General features: G+C 42.8%; 1 protein-coding gene across 3 annotated transcripts; it reads left to right on the top strand.

Annotated features, from left to right (window-relative positions):
- The first annotated feature begins 1,757 nt into the window (after positions 1-1,757).
- On the top strand, positions 1,758-13,677 carry Oser1 (oxidative stress responsive serine rich 1). Of its 3 annotated transcripts, XM_069989802.1 has the most exons (5): positions 2,058-2,446; positions 2,567-2,678; positions 7,354-7,471; positions 10,812-10,925; positions 12,396-13,677. In XM_069989802.1, the coding sequence occupies exons 3-5, from the start codon at positions 7,395-7,397 to the stop codon at positions 13,081-13,083; spliced, it is 879 nt and encodes a 292-aa protein (XP_069845903.1). In that variant the 5' UTR covers positions 2,058-2,446; positions 2,567-2,678; positions 7,354-7,394; the 3' UTR covers positions 13,084-13,677. The 3 variants fall into 3 exon arrangements, with proteins under 3 accessions (XP_069845904.1, XP_069845903.1, XP_069845905.1); XM_069989803.1 differs by lacking the exons at positions 2,058-2,446; positions 2,567-2,678 and adding an exon at positions 1,758-1,882; XM_069989804.1 differs by lacking the exon at positions 2,567-2,678 and having other exon boundaries at positions 2,059-2,500.
- Positions 13,678-17,288: the final 3,611 nt, after the last annotated feature.

Raw genomic sequence — 17,288 nt, 5'->3', positions numbered from 1 at the left:
AACATTTAATGCCTTCCTCTGATCAGTAATTATTGATCAAAGTATGTGACACCAAAGAATTTAGGCCCTGGGGATACACACACTGTATTTTGTTCAACTTAAGATCTAACTCAGGACTGGGCACATACTATTATCACTGAGCTACTACTTCCTTAACCCATGACTTCATGGTTTTAAAGAATCTCCATTTCTGGGAGGTATAATTGATAAAGAAAATAAAACTACAACTACTAATTAAAATTGTGAGGAATGTGCATGTTAAAATTAACATGAAGTGATAAAGAAGAGAGAGACAAAGTCTGTCTCTAGGGAGCTTCTAGAATAGTGACGGACCTTGACTGTAAACATATACATTGATCCCTCACCTAACTTGGGAGTTTGTTCCAGAACCCCCAGTGATAGGTGAAAATCTCAATACATTACACTCAGGGGCTTAAACTCAAGTATTCATGCTCAGCTTCTACTCACACCTGGCATTCTACTACTGGAGCCATGACCCACTTTTAGCTTTTTGCTGGTTAGTCCAGCTGGCTTTGAAAGTCCTAGCCTCCTGAGTAGCTAGGATTACAGGTGTGAGCCACTGGTAAGCCTGGTGGCTGGGCATATTTTGAAACTATGAGAAAAAAAATCAAAATTCAGGACGTGAAGCAGAGTTTCTACTTAATCTATGTGGCTCTTATGTCTGCCCTTATAAAGTAAAAAAAACAACCCCCCCCCAATAGCTAAGTGAAACCATAGCAAGTTGGGGGCTCTGTACAATTAACTTAGATTTCTCCCCCAGACTTGATCCAAACACTCTTTTGCTTGGGTCCGCTGTTTCCAGCAGTCCATTCAGCTAGGTCACTATACCTATAGCAGCGGCCAGGTTGGATTCAGGGATAACCTGTCCCTCTAGGGCTGAGTTTCCTTTGGGAAGAAATCCATCTTTTCCAACAAGGCTTCCAAGCTGCGGGGTGGCAGGTGAGAGGCACCCCCAGATGGACAGACGGTTGCTGGAGATGGAGACAGTGTCAGCTTTAGCCAGGTGCTCCATTCCCTGCTTGCTACCTGACCTAAACATCACACCTAGGTAAACTGCTGAAAGCCTAGCAAAATTTGGCGCGTCCAGCCATCTGTTTCTCTGGCGAGTCTAAGATTCTCAAAGGAATCAAAAGCCATAAGAAACGACACTGACAGATACCAGCCAACTTCCAGGTGAAGAAAGCGAGGCTCACAGAGGGGGGAGGACAGAGAACAAACCAGCGGCCTCAGGTCTAACAACAGCGATGGCATTTAAATTCCCATTCCAGCTCAGCATTCGGGCCCTCCAGGCCAGGTGCCACGCCTCCTCGCTTCCCGCAGACCCTGCCAGACGCCCCTCGGGCGAGGGGCTGCCGTCCGGGCCCGGTCGCCGGCGGAGCGGGGGGCAGAGTCTGCGCTCGGAATCCCGCCGCCTGGGTGATTAAAAGCGCTGCACCAAGTCCTGGCGAGCCGGCGCAGCTAAGAACGACGCCCGCTCACTCCCCTGACAGGAACGCCCCCAAAACCCGCCCCGGTGCAAACCGGCGCCTCAGGGAGTAGAGAGGAAGAAAAAAAAAAGAATAACAGGAAATGACGTAAGGCGCACGTGCTTCCGAGAGGGGCGTCTGCGGGACGTTCCAGAGGCGCGGCCGCCGCCCTGCGCCTGCGCAGCTGCCGCCTGCCGCGCTGCCTAGTCACTGGGGTGGGAGGAGCGTGAGCAAGGGGCGGGGCACGTGCCTGAGTGACGCAGGCGCAGTGCGACTCCGGAGGCGCGGGCCGCCTTCACGGCTGGTTTGGATCCGGGTCAGTCCGGCTCGGCGGTCGGTGAGAGCCGGTCTGAACTGACGAGACCGGACCCCCAGAACGCCCCTGCTGCGTGAAGGTAAGTGCCGTGACGTGACGGGGTTGGGTGGCCGGCGGCCTCTCGGCTTCCAGGGCCCGCCCCGGGGTGGGCGGCTTCTCTGGGACCCGCCCGTGCCGAGTCGCGTCGTTTCCCGGCGCCTGCTGCTTGGGCCGGGCCGGGCCGGGCCGGGCCGGGGCCTCTCCGCGCCACCTCGGCGGCGGGCTGGTGCGGCGGAGCTCCGCGCTCGGCCCCGTCGCTTCCCGCCTTCCTGCCCTGCCGCCGCCCCGCCGCCCGGCCGGAGCTTCCCCTTTTCGCCCTCCTCGGCCGCGTTTCCCGCCTTCCCGCCTTTTCCCGCTCCGCTCGGAGTCGCGTTCTCGTCGGCTGCCTGTTCGCCTCCGCTCCCGGTCTCTTCCGTATTCCTGGAGTCTCGGCCCGACTTCCATCCTCGCGCAGCGAAGCCACGGGAGCAACTTTCCAGCCGGGGACCCGGGCGGGCAGAGCCCAACCCCTGGACAGCTCCCGGCTCGGCGTCCGCCCCACTCCCCGCGCCCCCCTCCCCCCCACCCTACCCCCAGTTCTGACCAGGGGCAGAGAATTAACCAGGTGCTTTGACCGTAGTCCTGCGAGTGCGGGGGTTGGGCGAGTGCGGACCGAGAGGTATGGCTGGCGGTGCGGGGGGGGGGGGGGAGCGAGTGTTTTCACCCCGGGGTTTTCCCTCCCCAGGCTCCACGCTTCCCGGTGGTCTCGGAAAGTTCAGCCGGTAGAATACACCTTGTGGCTTGTTGTTCTCGGGTCTTTTCCAGGATCCTGGAAAACGAGGAATTAGATTTGAAGTGTAAGGAAACTTCTAGATGTAAATAAGATTGTGACACATGCTATTCGTTGAAACTCAAAACTAAGACTTTTCCCCTCTTCTTAGGAGGAACTTAACAATTACTTCTTTTTTGCCAGGTTGAAGGGAACCCAGGGAAAAGCGAAAACGGTGTACTTTCATGTTAATACACTGTAACAAATACAGACCTTATACAAGTTCGATGTCTTTGGGGATTGTTACTAAGAACGTCTCCCACGGATTTAATACTGATAAAAGACAGGGAAACCCATTGTATCTGCTGTCCAGAGATAGATGTAAGCTCTTGCTTTGAGTGAATAGTATGTTACGAATACCAAGGAGCATAATAAGCCTTCGTAATTGCAGACATGCTGTGATGTTGCTCTTAAGTTCATGCCTAAGATTTACCTTTGCTCTGGGTTAAAGTAAGGAAAAAGGTGAGTAATCAGAATGCTGAGAGTCTGAAAATAGACTATTCATTCTTGAAGTTTCAGTCTAGTTAGATCTTTTTTAAATGTTTTGGTTTATAGATGGCATTCTTTTAGCATATCAACAGGCATGCTAACCAAGTTTGTATTAACACCTACTGTGGTCATCAGACTTGCTATGAAGTGAGCACTGTATAATTAAAAATTACATATCTGGGTGCAAAGGCTCTTTGCAAGTGTTATATTTTAAGTTCCTGGAGCACAAGAGTGAGATTCTAGTCTTTCCAGAAATAGAGTTCCCAGTCCTCCTGTGTATCAGGTTCACCCTTCTAGCCCTAGCATCCAGTCTAATATTAATCTACGTGGGAATTTTGTAAATATTTGTGAAAGGCATGAATTTCTGTCACTAAATTCAGCGGTGTATGCTTAGATCTGTTAGAGGTACTTAAATTATTGACTGAGTTCCAGCAGAGTCCAAAGAGCACTGTTTGGGGGTCTTGAGGTTGGGAAGACAGACTCAGATGATTTATTTTATTTGGGCCCATAAGCAGAGTGTTGGCCATAAAGTAATTGGGGAACACTGTAAGTTAACTTTTAGTTCTGCAGCAGGATTTATTTACAAGCTACGATGACACCTTTTAAAATGTTGTGGAGCTTCAGGTGTTTTAGTATATATGATCTATGCCAGCCCCTCCACCCAGGTATTTCAGGAGACGCTATTGTGTGTTAGCTATTTTGTATGTCCTGAAGCCTGGAATTCTGCAGACTGTGTTTCTCCATCTTTATATCCTGGTTAACCAAACTAGCCAAATATGTGTGGAGAGTGTATTGACATGGTTTTGTGGTGGTTGGGGGAAGCAGTGCTGTGGTTTTGAACTTCCGTCTGGTTCTGTCACTTGAGTGACACCCCAGGCCCTTTCTCTTTTAGTTTTTCATGAAGTCTTTTGCATTTCTCCTAGTGATGCCTCAGTTTGAGATCCTCCTTCTTCTGCCTCCTGCTTAGCCAGGTTTGCAGGCTTGTACCACTATCCCCAGATTGTTTCTTGAGCCAGTCTACTAACTTTTGCCTGGGCTAGGCTTCATTTGCAATACTCCCATCTCCTACTGTGTACCAACCTGGGAGTTCAGGCTGTATGGACCATTACACCTGGCATTATACTTATGTTTTTTTATCATATGAAGTTGAGGTAAAGCTAGCAGATTTAAGTTTTTGTTGTTATTTTGGCAGTATTGTTTGTTTTGGCAGTGTTGGGATCCAGGGACTTGTGTTTGCTAGGCGTGTGTGTGTGTGTGTGTGTGTGTGTGCGTGTGTGTGTGTGTGCGTGCGTGCGTGCGTGCGTGCGCGCGCCTGTCTGTCTGTCTGTCTGTCTGTCTGTCTGTCTGTCTGTCTGTCTGTCTGTCTGTCTGTCTATCTGTCTGTCCTGGGGCTTGAACTCAGGGACTGGGCACTGTCCTTGAGCTTTTTTTATCGAAGGCTAGTGTGCTACCAATTGAGTCACAGTTCTGGCTTTTTGGTGTGGTTTATTGGAGAATAAAAGTCTCGTGGACTTTCTTGCCTGAGCTGGCTTTGAACCATGATCCTCATCTCTCAGTCTCCAAATAGCTAGGATTACAGGATAAGCCACTGGTGCCTGGCTTTTTTTTTTTTTTTTTTTTTTTTTTAAACCTGGACTGTAGTTTTTTCTGTTTAAACTTCCTGGGTAGCTGGTATGTCAGATGTGTTCCACTGAGCCCAGCTTTCTTTTTTGTTTGTTTGAGATGCAGTCCTGTGAACTTTTTTGTGGGTGTGTGCCCATACTAGGGGTTGAATTCAGTCTAGCCTTCTCACTTAGTTTTCATTCAAGGCTGACCCATTACTTCTGGCTTTTTGCTGGTTAATTGGAGATAAAAGAGTCCACAGACCTTTCTACCTGGACTGGCTTTGAACCAAAATGCTGAGACCTCAGCCTCTTGAGTAGCTAGAATTAGAGCCTGGCTATTTCTTTTTTTTCTTTCTTCCTCTTTTTTTTTTTTTGGCTAGGGCTGGCCCAAACGACCCTATCCTGACCTAGCAAAGTTATTTTGAGACTTTTTGGTTTTGTGCATATTACCCAGAATACCTTAACTTCTGCACACAAATACATGTATAAACAAGTCTTGATTCCTTGCTGCTTTATTCTGCCACTTACACTACATTCTGTTAAACATATTGTGACATCTAGACATTTGGAATATTAGAGGTCTCATCAAATCCACCCCTGAGAAATTAGCAGATGTGGAATCAGACAATACCAGAAGATCCTTAGAGAGGCACTACTCCCTCTGAGAGTGCCTGGGGGGTGGGGGTGGGGGGTGGGGGGGATGGGGTTTAGGGTATCAGGTTAGAAACAGGTAAAGTGAATCCTTGGTTCAACATTTCTCACGGATTCTTCCTGTCCAGGCTGGCTTTGAACTGAGCTCTTCAGATCTCAGTCTTCTGAGTCCTAGGATCCTTCATGCCTGGCCTCTCTGCAATTTTTGTTTCACTTTTTTTCTTTCTGGATACTGATTTGCTTATTTTTTTGTTCAAAACTTGGTAACATTTCCTTTTTTTTTTTTAAACCATGGTTGAAAAGATATTTACAGACTAGATTCAGTATTTTTTTTTCTCATAGACTTCTCTGTTGCTTCTAGTTGTTCAGGCAATTTTTTAATCCTCCTTTATTTAAATATCAAAATCAGAGCTTAAGAAATTAAAACTTTGATTAATCAAAGTAGTTGATTAAGGTATTAACACACGAAGAGTAATTTGTGTTTTTTACTTTCTCTTCTTGACTAGGAAAAGGTCTGTTCTTTATCATTTTTTTAAAAGTTTATGTGGTTTTTTTTTGGGGGGTGGCCAGTCCTGGGACTTGAACTCAGGGCCTGGGCTCTGTCCTTGAGCCTCTTGTGTTCAAGGCTAGTGCTCTGTCACTTGAGCTGTAGCACCACTTCCCGCTTTTTTGAGTAGTATATTGGAAATAAGAGTCTCAGGGACTTTCTACCCAGGCTGGCTTTGAACCGAAGTCCTCAGATCTCAGTAGCTAGGATTATAGGCATGACCTACTGGTGTCTAGAATTTTTTTGTATAATTTTTTTGAATTGCAAGTTGCATTTTCTGTTTCTTGTATAATAGCTACATTATCCAAAATTATTTTTACAAAACAATTGATGATATCAGCCTTTAGGCAGTGTATAGGATTAATTAGCATCGAGTTACCATTTATAGTTGTTTCTGTTTTAACAATGCTATCTTGTACTCAGGGTTGGAGGTTGTGCCTCAGTTGGTAGAACGCCAGCCAATGACCAAAGTCAAGTACCAAGTTAGAGTCCCAGTCTTACAATAATAACAAAAAGGATAATCTTGTTCACTTGAACATTTTTGAACTTACTGATCTGTGGATCAAGATTGCTTTACAGAAATGCTATCTTGTGTCATGAAGTTAATCAGAATTGTTAGACTAGACAGATAGTGTTTGAAAGAATTAAAGTTGAACTGAAACGTTCAAGCTTTTTACTTTTTTTTTTAAACCTGATGATAAAGGTCAGTTCATAAATTTCTAGACATCCACAACTGGGGAGACTTTCTCTCCTGTTAAGATACAATCTGGCATTAGTGGCTCATGCCTATAATCCTAGCTACTCTGGAGGCTGTATTTGAGGATCACAGTTCAAAGCCGCCCTGGGCAGGAAAGTCTGTGAGGCTCTTATCTCCAGTTAGCCACCAAAAAGCTGTAAGTGGAGCTGTGGCTTGAGTGGTAGAGTGCTGGCTTTCAGTGACAAAGCTAAAGGATAATACCCGAGTCCTCAATTCAAGCCCAGTACTGGCATTTGTGTGTGCGTGCACGCGTGCACACACACACACTATATGAACAGAAATACAAATTTTAGATTATATTTATTCCAGAATTGTGTAATAGGATTCTGGTAGCAAGTGTCTGAACAGTTTACATTTTATCATAATACATATTATGTGTATTTTGTTAAGAAATAAAAACCTACAGTCTCTTAGTCATCTACACTGAAATTTTCTTTTAGAAATGTCTTTTTTCTCCAAACACTAATGCCAGGAGTATAGATTTGTTTTTCATTTTTAATGTTGGAGATTAAACTCAGGCTTTCACCTTTGCTAGGCATGCACTCTATTACTGAATTATATCCCACACAAGAACATAGATTATTTACTAAAAAGTATACTTTGAAAGTCCCACCTGCTTTCATTTTGCTTATATTCTTTTTTTTTTCTTGTTTAGTATTAACGGGAACATCCATAGTAGTGCAGAAAACGTTCACAATGAAATCTGAAGCCAAGGATGGAGAGGAGGAGAGTCTACAAACTGCTTTCAAGAAATTAAGAGTGGATGCATCAGGGTAATGGAATCTGTAGCATATTCAAAATTATGTATTTTCTACTTTTAAATAGTTCTTTTCCCTTAAAGAGTTCTTCTAATTTAGAGAAGATGTAATACTGGCACTGTGTCATTTTGACCAGATATGACATAATATTTGAAAGAAATGTTGCTGTCAAAATTTAAAGTAGCCTCATTTGTATTCTGAGATTGAGTGTTTTGGTTTTCTTTAACTTTGAGAAGATCCTCCACCCTTTTAATCAAAGATTTTCAAGCAGTATTATATCAGGAATTTCCTCATACTTTTCAAGGGAATCACAGTATTTTTCACTAAAAGTGAATTGACCCAGTAGACATCCGTGAAGACATTGTTGATTTCATGGTGTCTGATTGCTGAGTCTATCACTATGGAAACCTTTATTCAGTAAGGTTTTGTCACTGAGATCAATAATCTTGGACCCTTTGGCCAAACTAATTACGGCACCTGCAGACCAGCTGCTGTCTGAGTATTAATATTTCCAAACTGTTCTGTGCATGTATTTTCTTTTTCTTCTAGCCAGAAGAAATGTCAAATTTTTAATGAATGTAAGAATTTCTGTTTTTGTGAATGGAAATCAAAATACTTAACATTTATTTCTCATGATGTCCTCAATACTGGGTTGAATACACATTGTTTAGGAGACAAATACTAGAATTTTTATAAGTACCACATTCAGTTTAAATATGAGACTCACAAAAATAACTTTGTACTGTCATATTGGTAAGAAGCATCAGAGTCAGGATTTGAACCCAGAAGGTCCAACTCAGAACCTGTGCTATAAAACCATTCCTGTTCATTCATTTGTTCATTTATTGCCAGTGCTGGGACTTGAACTCAGAGCCTGGGCACTATCCCTGAACTTCTTTTGTCAAGGCTCACACTCTACTTTTGGCCTTTTCTGTTTATATGGTACTGAGGACTCGAACCTAGGGTTTCATGCATGCAAGGCAAGCACTCTACCACTAAGCCACATTCCCAGGCCCAACCATTCCTTTATATAGTACCTTGAAGTCAATATGAAGAAATGCACACAGTACTTAGCATAAAGTGAAAATTAAATAGATGATAATTGTTGTGTGGCTTATTTATTTATTTTTTGGTCAGTTGTGGGGCTTGAACTCTGGGCTTGGGTGCTGTCCCTGAGCTCTTCAGCTCAAGGCAAGCACTCTTAACACTTGAGCCACAGCACCACTTCTGGTCCTGCTCCAGCTGGCTTTGAACCATGATCTCAGCCTCATGAGTAGCTAGGATTATAGGTGTGAGCCAGGGGCGCCCAGCTGCTAATTGTTTCCTTTTAGCTTTGTGCTTATTTTCAGGTTACCAAATGAGAAGAAGCTTTATGCTGATAGATTGGCACAGTAGATATTAAGATACTCACATTTGCTTCCCTGATACTTCAAAAAGTATTGCTTCTCCCAGTGGTATTTACACTATGATTGTCTTGCCATTTTATATCAATAATATGATAAGCTGTTTTGAGAAGCAGAAATAAGAAATAAGAAAACAGCTCCCAGATTGTGGATACAGTGTATATTCTTTTGTGATCTCTGGTGTAGAAATAGCTTCTTAAAATTAGGAATATGTATACAAATCTCTAAGTATATAAACATGTTCATATATATGTGTGTGTATATATATATGTGTGTATATATATATATTTCTTGATACATAGACTCTTCTGGTGTTTTAAGTGATAGGTACTAAAGTTTAAGCCAATTTAGTCCCATTAAAAATTATTTGGACACTTATAAAATCTTGCAAAGTAGCTGTACAATGTAGGATTGAAAATCAAACATTTGTAGTAGTATGTGATCTGCCTTGAGTAAAATTACAGGAGGAAAAGAAGCACTATCTAGTATTTGAGAAAACTAAAGTTGAGTACAAGAAGTGAGTCACTGGTGTGACTAAGCAAATAAGACGCGCATAGTGTAGCCTACATTTCTAATGTGATATTGTTGCCGATTGACTGTGCTGATGGGACCTCTAAGCAACTGATTCATGACTAACCAAGCTTTGCCAGGCATTCAGCATGATCCTGTTCAACAGGTTTTGAATCCAATGGTATTTGTCTTTGCAGGACAAATGTATCTATATGTTACAAATCAACATTCTTTTTGTCAAACTATGAAATAAAACTTTATTACAGAAAAGAATTTTGAAAAGGAAAAGAATGAAAATAAATTTACTACAATCATTTTTATTATATAGGCAGTATACATAATAACATACTTCAAAAAATGTAATGGAGGGGCTGGGAAGGTGGCTCAGTGGTAGAGCACTTGCCTTGCATGCTCGAGGCCCTGGGTTCGATTCCTCAGCACCACATAAGCAAAAAGAAAAACTGGAAGTGGCACTGTGGCTCAAGTGGTAGAGCGCTAGCCTTGAGCTGAAGAGCTGAGGGACAGCGCCCAGGCCCAGAGTTCAGGCCCCACGACCGGACCCAAAAAAAAAAAAAAAAAAAATGTAATGGAGATTATGTATATAAAGATGTTTCCCCATGCTATTTCTCCTAATACAAACACATTATCTTGTCATAAAAATTCCTGTACCTGTAATTTTTCATAAATTCATAATATTCCATTGTGAAATGTGCCATAAATTCTATAATACAGTATTTTTTTTTAGTGGATATTTAGGTTATTTCCAATTTTTAAATTATATTTGAGTATTTGTTTTTAAGATAGTAGATTGTCTCTCAAAGATTTTTATTAAATTGTCAGTGTGCTGTGTTGGTTCTTTCTGGAAGGATTTCTACCAAAATATTATTAGGAGTAATTTCTAGGTTGTAAGATGGTAAATGGTCCTTTTTCTCTCTTTTAACTTTGTTATTTACTGAAAACTCTATATTACCCGTATACTTTTAAACCAAGGATTTAACTCTGTAATATTATTAATTTCAAAAATTAAATGCTTTATCTAAAATTTGAGTAGTATTTAAGTGGGTATATTTTTCAGGTTGGATTTCTTCAAGGTTTTGCCTCCTACACTTGGTTCCCAGGGCTCTGATTTGCTTGGGTAAAAGAAGTGGTCAGTGTCAGTAGCATTCCATCTTCACAGAAGGCCTATCTGCCCCAGATAAACAGCCTCAAAGACTATTTATATCCTGCCTCTGCTTATACTTTTTGGCTTATGATTTTTGAACCATGAACTTTTAGGGATTCTGAATTTGGTTGTAGAGGGAAAATTACACTAAAAGCTGACTGGTTTTTAAGAAATGTAAACTAGAAAGAAAAGTATTGGTAAAGGTTGCACTTGGGTTGGGGAGAGCATTACTTTTCATTTAACAGTTTCCTTTAGCAGTAAACCTTGTTCTTGTCTTCAGGCCCGTTGTGTCGCTGTCTGTTGGAGAAGGTACAAGTGTCAGAACATCAGCCAGAACCACAGCAGATGATACCAAACCTAAAAGCACATGTCCATCTAAAGACAGTTGGCATGGGTAAGAGTTGCTTACTGAGAATATTCTTATCCTAATACCTTAGAATATTGTTGGATTTTCTTTCCTGATACCTGGGAAAAGAGTATGCTTTAGTACAGAACCCAGGACCCAGCGATTCTGAGTTGTAGATTTGCTGAGCCTTTCTATTTGGCCTGCTCCCAAAGTCAGTTGTTTTTTTTTTTTAATGTTGTATGTTTTCTTCAGAAGAATGTGTCTTTAACTGTTCTTGATTGAGTTGTTTTTTATCAACTTGTGACCTATTCGTAATTGAGAGGTTGAAGCCTCCTTTGTGAAACTGTAGTTTGCTCTGTAAGTTTTACATTTTGTGTTACTTATTATGGAATTGTTTTTTTTAGATTCATATATCTAGGCTCATTTATGTTTAGGATATTTTCTTTTTGGTGAATTGAAACTCTCATTATGTAGTTTTATAATGGCTTTTGTCTTGTTGTTGTTTTTTTTTGGGGGGGGGCGGGGTTGTCGGTTGTGGGCCTGAACTCTGGGCCTGGGCACTGTCTCTCAGCTCTTCAACTCAAGGTTAGCCCTCTACCACTTGCGCCACAGCGCCACTTCCGGCTTTTTCTGCTTATGTGGTGCTGAGGAATCGAACCCAGGGCCTCATGCATGCAACGCAAGCACTCTACCCCCTGAGCCACCTTCCCCAGCCCAATGTCTTAAAGGCTTTTTTGGAATTAGAATATAGATAGTCTGGTTTTTTAGTGCTTGCATAGTGTATCTTTTCTCCTTATATAACCATTCTGCTTTAAAGGTTTGTATATATCTAGGTAACGTGTGGCATGGTTCTGTTTTGTTCTAATTCAGTTTGCTGAATTTAGTGCATTTACATTAATTTTGCTTATTTGAACTTGGTTCTACCATTTTACTTTATGTTATTCTGCTTTTCCCCCCTTTCTCGCTTCTCCCTAACTTGTAAACGCTTACTTGAAAGGCTTTGGATTGTGTGTGTGTGTGCATACATTCACACATGACTTTTCACCCTACTAGTTTGGAAATTGGGGAGTGCAGATCTTTTTCGATCATTTCCTGTGTGTATATTTAGTCTTTTGGCAGGTACCAGTTGAAGCAAGTCATGATTATGGCACGGCTATTTTGTAAGGTTAGCCTTCCAGTAGTATGAAGTTAGATTCACGCCTAGAGTACTTCACTTAGGTTTCAACACTAGGTTGACTGTTTAGGGTGCGTCCCTCACATTCACTGGGGAAAGGTTCCTGGGCCTAGGTGGACACCAGGCAGTTGTTCCACAGGTTATCAGTTATCTCGCTTGTTTCTATAGCTTGCTATAAGGGGATGTTGACCTTTTTGAGACAGCTTGAAAACAGGACATCTCTGTGGGGGAAATTCATAACCAAACACTACTAAACCTGAGAAGAGGTAAATTTCCAAGTATCATAAAGAGTTTCAGGAGGGCTTCTGCATCCCAGCCTTTTCTTGTATGTTGTTCTCTCTTAGGTCTACAAGGAAAACTTCACGAGGAGCAGTGAGAACCCAGCGTCGTCGACGTTCTAAGTCTCCAGTCCTTCATCCTCCCAAGTTCATACATTGCAGTGCGAAAGCATCTTCTTCCAGCAGCCAGCTCAAGCACAAAAGTCAGACTGACTCCCCTGATGGCGGCAGTGGGCTGGGAATTCCAACCCCTAAAGAGTTCCCTGCAGGAGAAAGCTCTACTTCTCTCGATGCTAATCCCACAGGGGCAGTCCTTGAGCCTTTGAGAACTCCAGTTCCAAGGCTCCCATCAGAGAGTAAAGCGGAAGACTCTTCTGGCACTACCCAAGTCTCCCAAGCAAGTCTCAAGGCCAGCGATCTCTCTGACTTTCAATCTGTTTCCAGGCTAAACCAGGGCAAGCCGTGTACATGTTTAGGCAAGGAGTGCCAGTGTAGGAGATGGCATGATATGGAAGTATATTCCTTTTCAGGGCTGCAGAATGTCCCTCCTTTGGCCCCAGAACGAAGATGTATGCTTGAGGACTACTCTCAGTCACTGCACACCAGAACTCTGTCTGGCTCTCCCCGTTCCTGCTCTGAGCAAGCTCGAGTCTATGTGGATGACGTAACCATTGAGGACCTATCAGGCTACATGGAATACTACTTGTATATCCCCAAGAAAATGTCCCACATGGCAGAAATGATGTACACCTGATAGCAGGAAGTTAGTGCATATGCTTTAACCAATGAAGGGTTGTCAGATTTAGTTCATGGCAGACCTTGTGGCCACTTTGTGTGAGAAGACAACTTTCTACTCACTGTGCTTGCAATAAAAACTTTTCTTGGCATCTCAGTTAACCTTCATTCTTTATTCTCTTGAGTTCTTTCATACCCATCAAGGCAAGCAGATCAAAGAAAATTCTTCTCATCTAAAAATGTTCCTGAGAGATGAAGAAAACATAATTACTGGAGAACTGGCAGCAGTGGGTATAGGGTGAAATCCTTTGTAAAATTCCATTTCTCTGATGTTTAAGGTTGGGTAGCCAAAATCAAATGGGGTTTTGTCACAGAACTGAACATTTGTCATGTTGTAGTTGCCAGCCCGGAACATTGGAAGTTGTAAGACTGATTTAAACCAGCTCTGATTTAGCACAGGATTGATTTTGTAATGAAAGGTTTGGTATACATTATTGTTGAGCCAGAGATCTAAGGTTTAGATGCAGTTTGAATAAACTAGCCAGCCTGCCTTGTGTTGTTTGAGTCATTACCCATCACTCAATAAACCCCTGCTTGGTGCTGTTCATCTTGAGGTATGTGATGTGAAGTTTCTTGACTATGAAGCTGCTGGGAGTGAGCTGCTTCATGTGGCGGGAGGGTGTATCTTCTCCATCTGGTGTGTTTACATATGTGTGTTTGCTGCCGTCAATTGTAGGATAAAGGCTAATACTTCAGTTACATGTGTTCTAGATGTTTATCTCTTGGGACTGCCCTCCCACCCAGCAATATCACAAGACAATTTTGTACATGCTATATTTTAATACATTTCTGGCCAGCCATCCCAGAATTCTCTCCAAAATTGAGTTAAACCCCAAACACCTCAATTTCTACTGGAGAATCAGTCTCTTTTCTTTTTCTTTTTTTTTTGGGTCCAGTCATGGGGCCAGAACTCTGGGCCTGGGCGCTGTCCCTCAGCTCTTCAGCTCAAGGCTAGCGCTCTACCACTTGAGCCACAGTGCCACTTCCGGCCTTTTTCTTTTTGCTTATGTGGTGCTGAGGAATCGAACCCAGGGCCTCAGGCATGCAAGGCAAGCGCTCTACCACTGAGCCACCTTCCCAGCCCCTCCCTTATCTTTTTCAAGTGAATACAAAATCTTTTTTGGTGTTGTATATTACATATTCAGACTATATTGTATGCAAAGTTTACTGAGTATGACCATGTTAAGAATGCCCTATTTCTATTTTATAAAATAAGCGTGTATTGTTCAATAAAACATTGAATAGGCTGTACAGTTGATGGATGGCAGTGGGGTCTGGGCCTCATGAATGAGTGACTTATACTTGGGAGAGGTAAGAAGTGTGTTCATTAGACAAGTCCTGAATCTAAAGTTACAGAAGACCACTGCTAGTGTCCATATCTTGGACTGTGGTTAGAGCAGGAAAACAAAATGCCATCACAGCCTTGAGTTACCATTTTTGGTTTTATTTGATACAAGGTCTCACTATTGTCTGGGCTTGTGTTGAAGTCACAGGGACCAACCAAAATAATAATGATGACTTTCAAATAATGGGCCCATTTCAAACTAGCCTTTCTGGAAGATAACATTTTTATTTTAAGATTTTTTATTAGCATATATTAGTTGTACAAGGAAAGGGTTTACTATGCCAGTTCATACATACTTACAATATACTCATCAGGTTTGCCCCTCCCCCTCCTAGTGGCATCATTTATTTTTATTGTGAAAATACTGTACAGAGGGGTTACAATTACATGGGCAAGATAATGAGTATATTTCAAAGCATTGTAGCCTCCTTTGTTTCCCCTTCTCATCCCATCCTCCCCCCTCTCCCCCCGCCCAACCCCCCTCCCCCCCCCCCACCAAAGTTGTAATGGTTGTTTTTGACATGACTTGTACGTCTCGTTGCAATGGGTCCGCCTGTATTTTTTATTATTTTTTTATTTTTATTTTATTTTTGTAAATCTCTGCTGTTTGACTTCTTAGAAGACAAATCCTCATTTCTGCTCCTGCTTCCATTCAGGACATCACAGATTACGTGCATTGAACACTTGTGAAAGAATGGACAATGTCTTAATGCCATGAGAGCTGTTTGCCTTTAGATTCCTGAGGGGCTGGGCCTCTAGGCTCCAGGGGTTTCCAGGCCACATTTGAGAACAATGCAAAAAGGCCATTACAGCTTTGAGTTGTAAAGGTTCCACCTTGCCCACACCACCACAGCTAACGTTTGCCTTGCCTTCTTGGTTTGTTTGTTTTTTGTTTTGTTGGTCCTGGGGCTTGAACTCTGGGCCTGGCTGCTGTCCTTCAGCTCTTCAGCTCAAGATGAATACTGTACCACTTGAGCCACAGCACCACTTCCAGTTTTCTGGTGGTTAATTGGAGATGAGTCTCACGGACTTTCCTGCCTGGCTGGCTTTGAACTGTGATTCTGAGATACCAGCTTCCCGAGTAGCTAGGATTATAGGTGTGAGCCACCAGCACCACCCTGCTGCCTTTTTTTGTTTTTTAATAGCTACCTAGTTCTAATAAAACAAGATTGCCTCCTAAGCTCTTTACATTCTTTTTTTTAGAAAAGAACAAATTTCCCATGATCTTGTAACCTGCTGGAGAAATCCAACTCAAATGATGCTCAGGCATTTCAGATTTATGGAATTAATTGTAAGTTAGGAATAACTGCAAGTCTCCCTCAAAATGTCCTGTCTTGCTCAGCATGGTGATGCATATCTGATCTCAGTACTTGGGAAGCTGAAATGGGAAGATAGAATTTGAGGCCAGCAAGATGATTGTCACAAAGCAAAAGTGGGTAAGGAATGTATCTTAAACTCAGACTCACTTGGGCTAACTTCAGTATGGTGCTCGTGAAAACATTTGACTTTGTTTTTGAATTTAACAACCAGATTTCCTTTCCCTGCGGTATCCTTGGAGGTGGGTCTGTCGTCTAAGGGCTTGTTTAAAAGTAGTCTCATGCTCTGAAGAATGGCTTCTCAAGTTCACTGCTCTCTGAACATCGATTCAGGTATCTGTTGAGTGTCTGCAACACAACAGGTGCCCTGTGGCTAAGTGCTGGGATCAGAGCGGTAGACAGAACAGCATGCTGTTTTTAGTGGAGAAAGATAATGTACATCTAAATGATAAAGAGGAAAAGGATGAGCCAGAACTGCATTAAGTTGGAATTCCTATTTTATTAGGGACAATTGGAGAAGCTTCTTTGATAAGGTGACATTTGGGGAGAGACACGAAGTAAGTAGGACAGTGAGCTATATGAACATCTGGGCTGAAGGAGCCAGAAGATCACCTGTGCCTTAGCCAGGTGACAGAGGTATGGGCTGGGTCTCTGGTGGAGGGCCTTGTGGGCTGTTCAATGGCTTCGGCTTCTAGTATGAGCAACGTGGGAGCCATTTGGAGGATGGCCAGAGGAGAGAGCCATCGTGAGACTTCTTTTAGAATATAACCCAGGCTGATCTTGGACTCACAATCCTGCCTCCGAAACTGGTATTACAGGTGAGTACTACCACACCCAGTTCTGAGACTTAACCTTTTAAAAGGCCACTGGCTGCTGAGGTGAGCAAGAGGACAGTGTTGGGCTTGCGGTGAGCCAGGCAGTGCCTTTGGTGGCTGGATACTTCGTGGTACAAGAAATGGGATGTATTCTGGAAATTATTTTGAAGTTAGAGGTGAAGGGATTTGCTCATAAACTGCATAGAGGGTGTGAGGAAACCAGGATTAAGGATGAGCCCAAAACTTTTGAGAACTTGGGAGCAGCTGGTGAAGATTTGGGAGGGGAATTGAGAGTTTGGTAAGTTCTTGTCAAGTCTGAAATGCTTATGGGAATGCAAAGATGATGAGTAAGTGGCTGGATGATGGCTGAAGTTAGAAGTATAGGCTGGGGAGGCAAATTTAGGAGCTATCAGTCCAGGATGTTTTTAGCATGACATTGGAGAACCCTCTGCAGTAGATCCACACAAAGAAACCAGACGATGCCTCCAGCAGAAAGAATGACATTGCCCCATTTGTTAGGAAATGGAAAGACTTGGGGGAAAAAAAGGGGGGGGGAAGTAAGCCAGGCCCAAAGAAACATAGGTCCCATGGTTTCCCTTATTTGCAATAATATATGCAATAATATTGCAATAGTATATGTCTGAGTCAAGCAGAAAAGGTCAGATAAGTTGATGTTAAGGAAATGAAC

Source organism: Dipodomys merriami, unplaced genomic scaffold, assembly GCF_024711535.1.
Source record: "Dipodomys merriami isolate MVZ:Mamm:240054 unplaced genomic scaffold, mDipMer1.0.p SCAF_39, whole genome shotgun sequence".
NCBI classification, from domain to species: domain Eukaryota; kingdom Metazoa; phylum Chordata; class Mammalia; order Rodentia; family Heteromyidae; genus Dipodomys; species Dipodomys merriami.
Note: the sequence above shows the minus strand (reverse complement) of the source record. Positions and strands in the feature narration are given on the sequence as shown.